Source organism: Oncorhynchus masou, chromosome 24 (assembly GCF_036934945.1).
Source record: "Oncorhynchus masou masou isolate Uvic2021 chromosome 24, UVic_Omas_1.1, whole genome shotgun sequence".
In the NCBI taxonomy this organism is placed as follows: Eukaryota; Metazoa; Chordata; class Actinopteri; order Salmoniformes; family Salmonidae; genus Oncorhynchus; species Oncorhynchus masou.
Window position 1 is genome coordinate 1,597,992 of NC_088235.1, and position 15,065 is coordinate 1,613,056.

A 15,065-nucleotide genomic window follows, 5' to 3' on the forward strand; every position below is an offset into this window, starting at 1 on the left:
GGTGGTCATAGTAACCGTCTCACTTAGGATGGACATGGTGGTCGTAGTAACCATCTCACTGAGAGAGGATGGACATGGTGGTCATAGTAACCGTCTCACTGAGGGAGGATGGACATGGTGGTCATAGTAACCGTCTCTCTGAGGGAGGATGGACATGGTGGTCGTAGTAACCATCTCACTGAGGGAGGATGGACATGGTGGTCGTAGTAACCGTCTCACTGAGGGAGGATGGACATGGTGGTCGTAGTAACCGTCTCACTGAGGGAGGATGGACATGGTGGTCATAGTAACCGTCTCACTGAGGGAGGATGGACATGGTGGTCATAGTAACCGTCTCACTGAGGATGGACATGGTGGTCGTAGTAACCGTCTCTCTGAGGGAGGATGGACATGGTGGTCGTAGTAACCGTCTCACTGAGGGAGGATGGACATGGTGGTCATAGTAACCGTCTCACTGAGGGAGGATGGACATGGTGGTCGTAGTAACCGTCTCACTGAGGGAGGATGGACATGGTGGTCGTAGTAACCGTCTCACTGAGGATGGACATGGTGGTCGTAGTAACCACCTCACTGAGAGAGGATGGACATGGTGGTCATAGTAACCGTCTCACTGAGGGAGGATGGACATGGTGGTCTTAGTAACCGTCTCACTGAGGGAGGATGGACATGGTGGGCTTAGGATGGACATGGTGGTCTTACTGAGGGAGGATGGACATGGTGGTCGTAGTAACCGTCTCACTGAGGGAGGATGGACATGGTGGTCGTAGTAACCGTCTCACTGAGGGAGGATGGACATGGTGGTCGTAGTAACCGTCTCACTGAGGGAGGATGGACATGGTGGTCTTAGTAACCGTCTCACTGAGGGAGGATGGACATGGTGGTCGTAGTAACCGTCTCACTGAGGGAGGATGGACATGGTGGTCGTAGTAACCGTCTCACTGAGGGAGGATGGACATGGTGGTCGTAGTAACCGTCTCACTGAGGGAGGATGGACATGGTGGTCGTAGTAACCGTCTCACTGAGGGAGGATGGACATGGTGGTCGTAGTAACCGTCTCACTGAGGGAGGATGGACATGGTGGTCGTAGTAACCGTCTCACTGAGGGAGGATGGACATGGTGGTCGTAGTAACCGTCTCACTGAGGGAGGATGGACATGGTGGTCGTAGTAACCGTCTCACTGAGGGAGGATGGACATGGTGGTCGTAGTAACCGTCTCACTGAGGGAGGATGGACATGGTGGTCGTAGTAACCGTCTCACTGAGGGAGGATGGACATGGTGGTCGTAGTAACCGTCTCACTGAGGGAGGATGGACATGGTGGTCTTAGTAACCGTCTCACTGAGGGAGGATGGACATGGTGGTCTTAGTAACCGTCTCACTGAGGGAGGATGGACATGGTGGTCGTAGTAACCGTCTCACTGAGGGAGGATGGACATGGTGGTCGTAGTAACAGTCTCTCTGAGGGAGGATGGACATTGTGGTCGTAGTAACCGTCTCACTGAGGGAGGATGGACATGGTGGTCATAGTAACCGTCTCTCTGAGGGAGGATGGACATGGTGGTCGTAGTAACCGTCTCACTGAGGGAGGATGGACATGGTGGTCGTAGTAACCGTCTCACTGAGGGAGGATGGACATGGTGGTCGTAGTAACCGTCTCATTGAGGATGGACATGGTGGTCATAGTAACCACCTCACTGAGGGAGGATGGACATGGTGGTCATAGTAACCGTCTCACTTAGAGTGTGTGAGAGAAGAGAGCTGATTTGGTTTGGTGTGAGAGCAGAGAGAGCTGATTTGGTTTGGTGTGAGAGCAGAGAGAGCTGATTTGGTTTGGTGTGAGAGCTGATTTGGTTTGGTGTGAGAGCTGATTTGGTTTGGTGTGAGAGCTGATTTGGTTTGGTGTGAGAGCAGAGAGAGCTGATTTGGTTTGGTGTGAGAGCAGAGAGCTGATTTGGTTTGGTGTGAGAGCAGAGAGCTGATTTGGTTTGGTGTGAGAGCAGAGAGAGCTGATTTGGTTTGGTGTGAGAGCAGAGAGAGCTGATTTGGTTTGGTGTGAGAGCAGAGAGAGCTGATTTGGTTTGGTGTGAGAGCAGAGAGCTGATTTGGTTTGGTGTGAGAGCAGAGAGCTGATTTGGTTTGGTGTGAGAGCAGAGAGAGATTTGATTTGGTGTGAGAACAACAGCAAGCGATTCGGGTCAGATTCGTGTTGACTGGGGTTTGGTACTGAACAACAGCAAGAGACCCTGATTTGGATTTGTGTTGACTGGGGCCTTTATATGGTGAACAACAGCAAGACCCTCGGTCAGATCCGTTGTGTTGACTGGGGCCTTTATATACTGAACAACAGCAAACGACCCTCGGTCAGATCCGTCGTGTTGACTGGGGCCTTTATATACTGAACAACAGCAAACGACCCTCGGTCAGATCCGTCGTGTTGACTGGGGCCTTTATATACTGAACAACAGCAAACGACCCTCGGTCAGATCCGTTGTGTTGACTGGGGCCTTTATATACTGAACAACAGCAAACGACCCTCGGTCAGATCCGTTGTGTTGACTGGGGCCTTTATATACTGAACAACAGCAAACGACCCTCGGTCAGATCCGTTGTGTTGACTGGGGCCTTTATATACTGAACAACAGCAAACGACCCTCGGTCAGATCCGTTGTGTTGACTGGGGCCTTTATATACTGAACAACAGCAAACGACCCTCGGTCAGATCCGTTGTGTTGACTGAAGCCTTTATTGTTCAATACGCTCCACCTCCGGGCGGGCCAGTTCAATACGCTCCACCTCCGGGCGGGCCAGTTCAATACGCTCCACCTCCGGGCGGGCCAGTTCAATACGCTCCACCTCCGGGCGGGCCAGTTCAATACGCTCCACCTCCGGGCGGGCCAGTTCAATACGCTCCACCTCCGGGCGGGCCAGTTCAATACGCTCCACCTCCGGGCGGGCCAGTTCAATACGCTCCACCTCCGGGCGGGCCAGTTCAATAGGCTCCACCTCCGGGCGGGCCAGTTCAATAGGCTCCACCTCCGGGCGGGCCAGTTCAATAGGCTCCACCTCCGGGCGGGCCAGTTCAATAGGCTCCACCTCCGGGCGGGCCAGTTCAATAGGCTCCACCTCCGGGCGGGCCAGTTCAATAGGCTCCACCTCCGGGCGGGCCAGTTCAATAGGCTCCACCTCCGGGCGGGCCAGTTCAATAGGCTCCACCTCCGGGCGGGCCAGTTCAATAGGCTCCACCTCCGGGCGGGCCAGTTCAATAAGCTCCACCTCCGGGCGGGCCAGTTCTCACTGGAGAAGTGCTGTATAATCAGAATCTCTAATTATGACTGCATTTTAATGACCCAGTGTGTTTGTGGGATTGAAACGTCCGGCTTTTCCACTGCAGGCTGAGTAGCCATGAATTAGAGTCCCTAATGGCACCCTATTTCCTGTATAGTACCCTACTGTTGCCCAGAGCCCTATTCCCTATATAGAACACTACTGTTGACCAGAGCCCTCTTCCCTATATAGAACACTACTGTTGACCAGAGCCCTCTTCCCTATATAGAACACTACTGTTGACCAGAGCCCTATTCCCTATACAGAACCCTACTGTTGCCCAGAGCCCTATTCCCTATATAGAACACTACTGTTGACCAGAGCCCTCTTCCCTATATAGTACCCTACTGTTGACCAGAGCCCTCTTCCCTATATAGAACACTACTGTTGACCAGAGCCCTCTTCCTATATAGAACACCACTGTTGACCAGAGCCCTCTACCCTATATAGTACCCTACTGTTGACCAGAGCCCTCTTCTCTATATAGTACACTACTGTTGACCAGAGCCCATAGGGAATATATGTGTTTGTGTGAGAGAGAGACATGTCTGTAATGTGGCCTAGCCAGTCGTCAGTCCACTGCTGCCAGAGTTGTGATCATTCTGTGAGACAGTGTTGTCATTTATTTCTTCAGCCTGGTGAACCAGGACTATCAATCTGAAGTCCATATCACTGCAATTAACAGCTAATGTGTGGAACAGCATCCACTATAAACACTGTAGAATCCATTAGTGTTAGAGGGTCAGGGAGGAACTGAAGCTCTGTTTGTCTACCAAATACCACAAGGATTTCAGAGCTACTAGTTAAAAACAAACACAAGACATTTTGTTTTGTCTTTGAAAGTCTATTTTTCAAATCCTTCATTTGAGAGAGAGAGAGAGAGAGACATGTTCTGTTAACCTGATAACTATTGTCTCTCTGTCAGGGTCCTGTATCCAGACACAGGGCTGGTGGTTGCTAGTAGAGCCCACTGAAAGGGCAGGGTCTGTCTACTGCTACAAACCACTCTGTCCTGGACCCCTCTGGCAGCTATTGGCATCCCGTGCTCGGTCAGGTGGTATCTCTCAGCCGGCTGGCTCACGGAGTAAAGATGACATCCAGTCAGAGTAAATGGTTACAGGGCTAATGGTTCTCTTTCCTTTTAATGATCAGTCTGTGGGGACCATGCTACATGCATCGTCCCCGTAGTCCAGTGGAGTGGACTATGGGGAGGGAATGAGGACAGTCCAGTGGGGTGGGGAGGGAATGAGGACAGTCCAGTGGGGTGGACTATGGGGAGGGAATGAGGACAGTCCTGTGGGGTGGACTATGGGGAGGGAATGAGGACAGTCCTGTGGGGTGGGGAGGGAATGAGGACAGTCCTGTGGGGTGGACTATGGGGAGGGAATGAGGACAGTCTTGTGGGGTGGACTATGGGGAGGGAATGAGGACAGTCCTGTGGGGTGGACTATGGGGAGGGAATGAGGACAGTCCTGTGGGGTGGACTATGGGGAGGGAATGAGGACAGTCCTGTGGGGTGGACTATGGGGAGGGAATGAGGACAGTCCTGTGGGGTGGACTATGGGGAGGGAATGAGGACAGTCCTGTGGACTATGGGGAGGGAATGAGGACAGTCCTGTGGACTATGGGGAGGGAATGAGGACAGTCCTGTGGACTATGGGGAGGGAATGAGGACAGTCCTGTGGGGTGGACTATGGGGAGGGAATGAGGACAGTCCTGTGGGGTGGACTATGGGGAGGGAATGAGGACAGTCCTGTGGGGTGGACTATGGGGAGGGAATGAGGACAGTCCTGTGGGGTGGACTATGGGGAGGGAATGAGGACAGTCCTGTGGGGTGGACTATGGGGAGGTGAATGAGGACAGTCCTGTGGGGTGGACTATGGGGAGGGAATGAGGACAGTCCTGTGGGGTGGACTATGGGGAGGGAATGAGGACAGTCCTGTGGGGTGGGGAGGGAATGAGGACAGTCCTGTGGGGTGGGGAGGGAATGAGGACAGTCCTGTGGGGTGGACTGTGGGGAGGGAATGAGGACAGTCCTGTGGGGTGGTGGGGAGGGAATGAGGACAGTCCTGTGGGGTGGACTATGGGGAGGGAATGAGGACAGTCCTGTGGGGTGGACTATGGGGAGGGAATGAGGACAGTCCTGTGGGGTGGGGAGGGAATGAGGACAGTCCTGTGGGGTGGACTATGGGGAGGGAATGAGGACAGTCCTGTGGGGTGGGGAGGGAATGAGGACAGTCCTGTGGGGTGGACTATGGGGAGGGAATGAGGACAGTCCTGTGGGGTGGGGAGGGAATGAGGACAGTCCTGTGGGGTGGACTATGGGGAGGGAATGAGGACAGTCCTGTGGGGTGGGGAGGGAATGAGGACAGTCCTGTGGGGTGGACTATGGGGAGGGAATGAGGACAGTCCTGTGGGGTGGACTATGGGGAGGGAATGAGGACAGTCCTGTGGGGTGGACTATGGGGAGGGAATGAGGACAGTCCTGTGGGGTGGACTATGGGGGGGAGTCCTGTGGAATGAAGGACAGTCCTGTGGGGTGGACAGTCCTGGGGACTATGGGGGAATGAGGACAGTCCTGTGGGGTGGGGAGGGAATGAGGACAGTCCTGTGGGGTGGACTATGGGGAGGGAATGAGGACAGTCCTGTGGAGTGGACTATGGGGAGGGAATGAGGACAGTCCAGTGGGGTGGGGAGGGAATGAGGACAGTCCTGTGGACTATGGGGAGGGAATGAGGACAGTCCAGTGGGGTGGACTATGGGGAGGGAATGAGGACAGTCCTGTGGGGTGGACTATGGGGAGGGAATGAGGACAGTCCTGTGGGGTGGGGAGGGAATGAGGACAGTCCTGTGGGGTGGACTATGGGGAGGGAATGAGGACAGTCCTGTGGGGTGGACTATGGGGAGGGAATGAGGACAGTCCTGTGGGGTGGGGAGGGAATGAGGACAGTCCTGTGGACTATGGGGAGGGAATGAGGACAGTCCTGTGGGGTGGACTATGGGGAGGGAATGAGGACAGTGGAGTGGACTATGGGGAGGGAATGAGGACAGTCCTGTGGGGTGGACTATGGGGAGGGAATGAGGACAGTCCTGTGGGGTGGACTATGGGGAGGGAATGAGGACAGTCCTGTGGGGTGGACTATGGGGAGGGAATGAGGACAGTCCTGTGGAGTGGACTATGGGGAGGGAATGAGGACAGTCCTGTGGGGTGGACTATGGGGAGGGAATGAGGACAGTCCTGTGGGGTGGACTATGGGGAGGGAATGAGGACAGTCCTGTGGGGTGGGGAGGGAATGAGGACAGTCCTGTGGAGTGGGGAGGGAATGAGGACAGTTCTGTGGAGTGGGGAGGGAATGAGGACAGTCCTGTGGGGTGGACTATGGGGAGGGAAGGAGGACAGTCCTGTGGGGTGGACTATGGGGAGGGAATGAGGACAGTCCTGTGGAGTGGACTATGGGGAGGGAATGAGGACAGTCCAGTGGGGTGGGGGGAGGGAATGAGGACATCCTGTGGGGTGGACTATGGGGAGGGAATGAGGACAGTCCTGTGGAGTGGACTATGGGGAGGGAATGAGGACAGTCCTGTGGGGTGGATTATGGGGAGGGAATGAGGACAGTCCTGTGGGGTGGACTATGGGGAGGGAATGAGGACAGTCCTGTGGTGGACTATGGGGAGGGAATGAGGACAGTCCTGGGGTGGGGTGGACAGTCCTATGGGGAGGGAATGAGGACAGTCCTGTGGGGGGGAATGGACTATGGGGAGGGAATGAGGACAGTCCTGTGGAGTGGACTATGGGGAGGGAATGAGGACAGTCCTGTGGGGTGGACTATGGGGAGGGAATGAGGACAGTCCTGTGGGGTGGACTATGGGGAGGGAATGAGGACAGTCCTGTGGACTATGGGGAGGGAATGAGGACAGTCCTGTGGGGTGGACTATGGGGAGGGAATGAGGACAGTCCTGTGGGGTGGACTATGGGGAGGGAATGAGGACAGTCCAGTGGGGTGGACTATGGGGAGGGAATGAGGACAGTCCTGTGGGGTGGACTATGGGGAGGGAATGAGGACAGTCCTGTGTGGGGTGGACACTGGGGTGGGGAGGGAATGAGGACAGTCCTGTGGGGTGGACTATGGGGAGGGAATGAGGACAGTCCTGTGGGGTGGACTATGGGGAGGGAATGAGGACAGTCCTGTGGGGTGGACTATGGGGAGGGAATGAGGACAGTCCTGTGGGGTGGACTATGGGGAGTCCTGTGGGGTGGACTATGGGAGGGAATGAGGACAGTCCTGTGGGGTGGACTATGGGGAGGGAATGAGGACAGTCCTGTGGGGTGGACTATGGGGAGGGAATGAGGACAGTCCTGTGGGGTGGACTATGGGGAGGGAATGAGGACAGTCCTGTGGGGTGGACTATGGGGAGGGAATGAGGACAGTCCTGTGGGGTGGACTATGGGGAGGGAATGAGGACAGTCCTGTGGAGTGGACTATGGGGAGGGAATGAGGACAGTCCTGTGGGGTGGACTATGGGGAGGGAATGAGGACAGTCCTGTGGGGTGGACTATGGGGAGGGAATGAGGACAGTCCTGGGGAGGGAATGAGGACAGTCCTGTGGGGTGGACTATGGGGAGGGAATGAGGACAGTCCTGTGGGGTGGACTATGGGGAGGGAATGAGGACAGTCCTGTGGGGTGGACTATGGGGAGGGAATGAGGACAGTCCTGTGGGGTGGACTATGGGGAGGGAATGAGGACAGTCCTGTGGGGTGGACTATGGGGAGGGAATGAGGACAGTCCTGTGGGGTGGACTATGGGGAGGGAATGAGGACAGTCCTGTGGGGTGGACTATGGGGAGGGAATGAGGACAGTCCTGTGGGGTGGACTATGGGGAGGGAATGAGGACAGTCCTGTGGGGTGGACTATGGGGAGGGAATGAGGACAGTCCTGTGGGGTGGACTATGGGGAGGGAATGAGGACAGTCCTGTGGGTGGACTATGGGGAGGGAATGAGGACAGTCTGTGGGGTGGACTATGGGGAGGGAATGAGGACAGTCCTGGGGTGGGGTGGGGAGGGAATGAGGACAGTCCTGTGGGGTGGACTATGGGGAGGGAATGAGGACAGTCCTGTGGGTGGACTATGGGGAGTCCTGTGGGTGGGGGGGAATGAGGACAGTCCTGTGGGGTGGACTATGGGGAGGGAATGAGGACAGTCCTGTGGGGTGGACTATGGGGAGGGAATGAGGACAGTCCTGTGGGGTGGACTATGGGGAGGGAATGAGGACAGTCCTGTGGGGTGGACTATGGGGAGGGAATGAGGACAGTCCTGTGGGGTGGACTATGGGGAGGGAATGAGGACAGTCCTGTGGAGTGGACTATGGGGGAGGAATGAGGACAGTCCTGTGGGGTGGACTATGGGGAGGGAATGAGGACAGTCCTGTGGGGTGGACTATGGGGAGGGAATGAGGACAGTCCTGTGGGGTGGACTATGGGGATGGGGAATGAGGACATGGACTATGGGGAGGGAATGAGGACAGTCCTGTGGAGTGGACTATGGGGAGGGAATGAGGACAGTCCTGTGGGGTGGACTATGGGGAGGGAATGAGGACAGTCCTGTGGGGTGGACTATGGGGAGGGAATGAGGACAGTCCTGTGGGGTGGACTATGGGGAGGGAATGAGGACAGTCCTGTGGGGTGGGGAGGGAATGAGGACAGTCCTGTGGGGTGGACTATGGGGAGGGAATGAGGACAGTCCTGTGGGTGGACTATGGGGAGGGAATGAGGACAGTCCTGTGGGGTGGACTATGGGGAGGGAATGAGGACAGTCCTGTGGGGTGGGGAGGGAATGAGGACAGTCCTGTGGGGTGGACTATGGGGAGGGAATGAGGACAGTCCTGTGGGGTGGATATATGGGGAGGGAATGAGGACAGTCCAGTGGGGTGGGGTCCTGTGGGGTGGGGGGAATGAGGACAGTCCTGTGGACTATGGGGAGGGAATGAGGACAGTCCTGTGGGGTGGACTATGGGGAGGGAATGAGGACAGTCCTGTGCGGTGGACTATGGGGAGGGAATGAGGACAGTCCTGTGGGGTGGACTATGGGGAGGGAATGAGGACAGTCCTGTGGGGTGGGGAGGGAATGAGGACAGTCCTGTGGTGTGGACTATGGGGAGGGAATGAGGACAGTCCTGTGGGGTGGGGAGGGAATGAGGACAGTCCTGTGGGGTGGACTATGGGGAGGGAATGAGGACAGTCCTGTGGGGTGGACTATGGGGAGGGAATGAGGACAGTCCTGTGGGAGGGTGGAGTCCTATGGGGAGGGAATGAGGACAGTCCTGTGGACTGGGGTGGGGAGGGAATGAGGACAGTCCTGTGGACTATGGGGAGGGAATGAGGACAGTCCTGTGGGGTGGACTATGGGGAGGGAATGAGGACAGTCCTGTGGGGGTGGACTATGGGGAGGGAATGAGGACAGTCCTGTGGGGTGGACAGTCCTGTGGGGGGAGGGAAGGAGGACAGTCCTGGGGTGGACTATGGGGAGGGAATGAGGACAGTCCTGTGGAGTGGTCTATGGGGAGGGAATGAGGACAGTCCAGTGGGGTGGACTATGGGGAGGGAATGAGGACAGGTGGACTATGGGGAGGGAATGAGGACAGTCCTGTGGGTGGACTATGGGGAGGGAATGAGGACAGTCCTGTGGGAGTGGACTATGGGGAGGGAATGAGGACAGTCCTGTGGGGTGGGGAGGGAATGAGGACAGTCCTGTGGGTGGACTATGGGGAGGGAATGAGGACAGTCCTGTGGGAGTGGACTATGGGGAGGAATGAGGACAGTCCTGTGGGGTGGGGAGGGTGGGGTCCTGGGAGGGAATGAGGACAGTCCTGTGGGGTGGACTATGGGGAGGGAATGAGGACAGTCCTGTGGGGTGGACTATGGGGAGGGAATGAGGACAGTCCTGTGGGGTGGACTATGGGGAGGGAATGAGGACAGTCCTGTGGGGTGGACTATGGGGAGGGAATGAGGACAGTCCTGTGGGGTGGACTATGGGGAGGGAATGAGGACAGTCCTGTGGAGTGGACTATGGGGAGGGAATGAGGACAGTCCTGTGGGGTGGACTATGGGGAGGGAATGAGGACAGTCCTGTGGTGTGGACTATGGGGAGGGAATGAGGACAGTCCTGTGGGGTGGACTATGGGGAGGGAATGAGGACAGTCCTGTGGGGTGGGGAGGGAATGAGGACAGTCCTGTGGGGTGGACTATGGGGAGGGAATGAGGACAGTCCTGTGGGGACTATGGGGAGGGAATGAGGACAGTCCTGTGGGTGGACTATGGGGAGGGAATGAGGACAGTCCTGTGGAGTGGACTATGGGGAGGGAATGAGGACAGTCCTGTGGGGGGACTATGGGGAGGGAATGAGGACAGTCCTGTGGTGTGGACTATGGGGAGGGAATGAGGACAGTCCTGTGGGGTGGACTATGGGGAGGGAATGAGGACAGTCCTGTGGTGTGGACTATGGGGAGGGAATGAGGACAGTCCTGTGGAGTGGACTATGGGGAGGGAATGAGGACAGTCCTGTGGGGTGGACTATGGGGAGGGAATGAGGACAGTCCTGTGGGGTGGGGAGGGAATGAGGACAGTCCTGTGGGGTGGACTATGGGGAGGGAATGAGGACAGTCCTGTGGGGTGGACTATGGGGAGGGAATGAGGACAGTCCTGTGGTGTGGACTATGGGGAGGGAATGAGGACAGTCCTGTGGGGTGGACTATGGGGAGGGAATGAGGACAGTCCTGTGGTGTGGACTATGGGGAGGGAATGAGGACAGTCCTGTGGGGTGGACTATGGGGAGGGAATGAGGACAGTCCTGTGGGGTGGACTATGGGGAGGGAATGAGGACAGTCCTGTGGGGTGGGGAGGAATGAGGACAGTCCTGTGGGGTGGACTATGGGGAGGGAATGAGGACAGTCCTGTGGGGTGGACTATGGGGAGGAATGAGGACAGTCCTGTGGGGTGGACTATGGGGAGGAAATGAGGACAGTCCTGTGGGGTGGACTATGGGGAGGGAATGAGGACAGTCCTGTGGTGGTGGGGAGGGAATGAGGACAGTCCTGTGGGGTGGGGAGGGAATGAGGACAGTCCTGTGGAGTGGGGAGGGAATGAGGACAGTCCTGTGGGGTGGACTATGGGGAGGGAATGAGGACAGTCCTGTGGGGTGGACTATGGGGAGGGAATGAGGACAGTCCTGTGGACTATGGGGAGGGAATGAGGACAGTCCTGTGGGGTGGACTATGGGGACAGTCCTGTGGGGTGGAATGAGGACAGTCCTGTGGGGTGGACTATGGGGAGGGAATGAGGACAGTCCTGTGGGGTGGACTATGGGGAGGGAATGAGGACAGTCCTGTGGGGTGGACTATGGGGAGGGAATGAGGACAGTCCTGTGGTGGTGGACAGTCCTGTGGGGGGGGGGAATGAGGACAGTCCTGTGGGGTGGACTATGGGGAGGGAATGAGGACAGTCCTGGGGAGGGTGAGGACAGGGGTGGACTATGGGGAGGAATGAGGACAGTCCTGGGGAGGGAATGAGGACAGTCCTGTGGGGACTATGGGGAGGAATGAGGACAGTCCTGGGGAGGGAATGAGGACAGTCCTGTGGGGTGGACTATGGGGAGGGAATGAGGACAGTCCTGGGGAGGGAATGAGGACAGTCCTGTGGGGTGGACTATGGGGAGGGAATGAGGACAGTCCTGTGGTGTGGACTATGGGGAGGGAAGGAGGACAGTCCTGTGGGGTGGACTATGGGGAGGAAGGAGGACAGTCCTGTGGGGTGGACTATGGGGAGGGAATGAGGACAGTCCTGTGGGGTGGACTATGGGGAGGGAATGAGGGTCCTGGGGAGGGAATGAGGACAGTCCTGTGGGGGGTGGACTATGGGGAGGGAATGAGGACAGTCCTGTGGGGTGGACTATGGGGAGGGAATGAGGACAGTTCTGTGGGGTGGACTGTGGGGAGGGAATGAGGACAGTTCTGTGGGGTGGACTATGGGGAGGGAATGAGGACAGTCCTGTGGGGTGGACTATGGGGGGAGGAATGAGGACAGTCCTGTGGGGTGGACTATGGGGAGGGAATGAGGACAGTCCTGTGGACTATGGGGAGGAATGAGGACAGTCCTGTGGGGGTGGGGTGGGGAGGGAATGAGGACAGTCCTGTGGGGTGGGGAGGAATGAGGACAGTCCTGTGGGGAGGGAATGGTCCTGGGGGTGGGGAGGGAATGAGGACAGTCCTGTGGGGAGGGAATGAGGACGGTTCTGTGGGGAGGGAAGGAGGGCGGTCCTGTGGGGAGGGAAGGAGGGCGGTCCTGTGGGGAGGGAAGGAGGGCGGTCCTGTGGGGAGGGAAGGAGGGCGGTCCTGTGGGGAGGGAAGGAGGGCGGTCCTGTGGCTTGGGGAGGGAAGGAGGGCGGTCCTGTGGCTTGGGGAGGGAAGGAGGACGGTCCTGTGGGGAGGGAAGGAGGGCGGTCCTGTGGGGAGGGAAGGAGGGCGGTCCTGTGGGGAGGGAAGGAGGGCGGTCCTGTGGGGAGGGAAGGAGGGCGGTCCTGTGGGGAGGGAAGGAGGGCGGTCCCTGGTGGGGAGGGAAGGAGGGCGGTCCTGTGGGGAGGGAAGGAGGGCGGTCCTGTGGCTTGGGGGAGGGAAGGAGGGCGGTCCTGTGGCTTGGGGAGGGAAGGAGGGCGGTCCTGTGGTGGGGAGGGGAGGAGGGCGGTCCTGTGGCTTGGGGAGGGAAGGAGGGCGGTCCTGTGGGGAGGGAAGGAGGGAGGTCCTGTGGGGAGGGAAGGAGGGCGGTCCTGTGGCTTGGGGAGGGAAGGAGGACGGTCCTGTGGGGAGGGAAGGAGGGCGGTCCGGTGGGGAGGGAAGGAGGGCGGTCCGGTGGGGAGGGAAGGAGGGCGGTCCTGTGGGGAGGGAAGGAGGGCGGTCCTGTGGGGAGGGAAGGAGGACGGTCCTGTGGGGAGGGAAGGAGGGCGGTCCTGTGGGGAGGGAAGGAGGGCGGTCCTGTGGCGTGGGAAGGAGGGCGGTCCTGTGGGGAGGGAAGGAGGGCGGTCCTGTGGGGAGGGAAGGAGGGCGGTCCTGTGGGGAGGGAAGGAGGGCGGTCCTGTGGTGGGGAGGGAAGGAGGACGGTCCTGTGGGGAGGGAAGGAGGGCGGTCCGGTGGGGAGGGAAGGAGGGCGGTCCTGTGGGGAGGGAAGGAGGGCGGTCCTGTGGGGAGGGAAGGAGGGCGGTCCTGTGGGGAGGGAAGGAGGGCGGTCCTGTGCCGTGGGAAGGAGGGTGGTCCTGTGGGGAGGTAAGGAGGGCGGTCCTGTGGCGTGGGAAGGAGGGTGGTCCGGTGGGGAGGGAAGGAGGGCGGTCCTGTGGGGAGGGAAGGAGGGCGGTCCTGTGGGGAGGGAAGGAGGGCGGTCCGGTGGGGAGGGAAGGAGGGCGGTCCTGTGGGGAGGGAAGGAGGGCGGTCCGGTGGGGAGGGAAGGAGGGAGGTCCTGTGGGGAGGGTGGTCCTGTGGGGAGGGAATGAGGGAGGTCCGGTGGGGAGGGAAGGAGGGCGGTCCTGTGGGGAGGGAAGGAGGGCGGTCCTGTGGGGAGGGAAGGAGGGCGGTCCTGTGGGGAGGGAAGGAGGGCGGTCCTGTGGGGAGGGAAGGAGGGCGGTCCTGTGGCTTGGGGAGGGAAGGAGGACGGTCCGGTGGGGAGGGAAGGAGGGCGGTCCGGTGGGGAGGGAAGGAGGGCGGTCCGGTGGGGAGGGAAGGAGGGCGGTCCTGTGGGGAGGGAAGGAGGGCGGTCCTGGGGTGGGGAGGGAAGGAGGGCGGTCCGGTGGGGAGGGAAGGAGGGCGGTCCTGTGGGGAGGGAAGGAGGGTGGTCCTGTGGGGAGGGAAGGAGGGGGCGGTCCTGTGGGGAGGGAAGGAGGGCGGTCCTGTGGGGAGGTAAGGAGGGCGGTCCTGTGGGGAGGGAAGGAGGGCGGTCCTGTGGGGAGGGAAGGAGGGCGGTCCTGTGGGGAGGGAAGGAGGGCGGTCCTGTGGGGAGGGAAGGAGGGCGGTCCTGTGGCTTGGGGAGGGAAGGAGGACGGTCCTGTGGGGAGGGAAGGAGGGCGGTCCGGTGGGGAGGGAAGCAGGACGGTCCTGTGGGGAGGGAAGGAGGGCGGTCCTGTGGGGAGGGAAGGAGGGCGGTCCGACCGGTCCTGTGGGGAGGGAAGGAGGGCGGTCCGGTGGGGAGGGAAGGAGGGCGGTCCCGTGGGGAGGGAAGGAGGGCGGTCCCGTGGGGAGGGAAGGAGGGCGGTCCCGTGGGGAGGGAAGGAGGAGGGTCCTGTGGCGTTTTGTTTCCTGTCTGTCTGGGAGTGCAGCTCACCTGGCTGTGATGTAGGAACCCTTGTAGTGGTGCAGCCTGGATGCAGTTCAGTCAAACTCAATACATCAGATTAATTCTGTCTTGAATGGCAAACTAATCCCTATATAGTGCACTACTTATAACTGGGCCCCCTCCCCCAAAATAGGGAGTAGGGTGCTATTTGGGAAACAAGAGGTCTTACAACAGGGCTTACTGCAGGTTTCATGTTAACCAACACAATGTGGTCTGTAGAGCTGTGTTCTGGGGGGGTCATAGTAACAGATATTATTCATGTTAACCAACACAATGTGGTCTGTAGAGCTGTGTTCTGGGGGGGTCATAGTAACAGATATTATTCATGTTAACCAACACAACGTGGTCTGTAGAGCTGTGTTCTGGGGGGTC

The 15,065-nt window shown here is 58.6% G+C and overlaps 1 protein-coding gene across 1 annotated transcript; it reads right to left on the reverse strand.

Moving 5' to 3' along the window:
* Positions 1–2,742: 2,742 nt before the first annotated feature.
* Positions 2,743–4,363, reverse strand: LOC135513358 (uncharacterized). Its single transcript, XM_064936286.1, has 2 exons — positions 4,328–4,363; positions 2,743–3,273 (listed from the first exon to the last, which is right to left on the reverse strand). Exons 1-2 carry the CDS (start codon positions 4,361–4,363, stop codon positions 2,743–2,745), a joined length of 567 nt encoding a protein of 188 aa, XP_064792358.1.
* Positions 4,364–15,065: the final 10,702 nt, after the last annotated feature.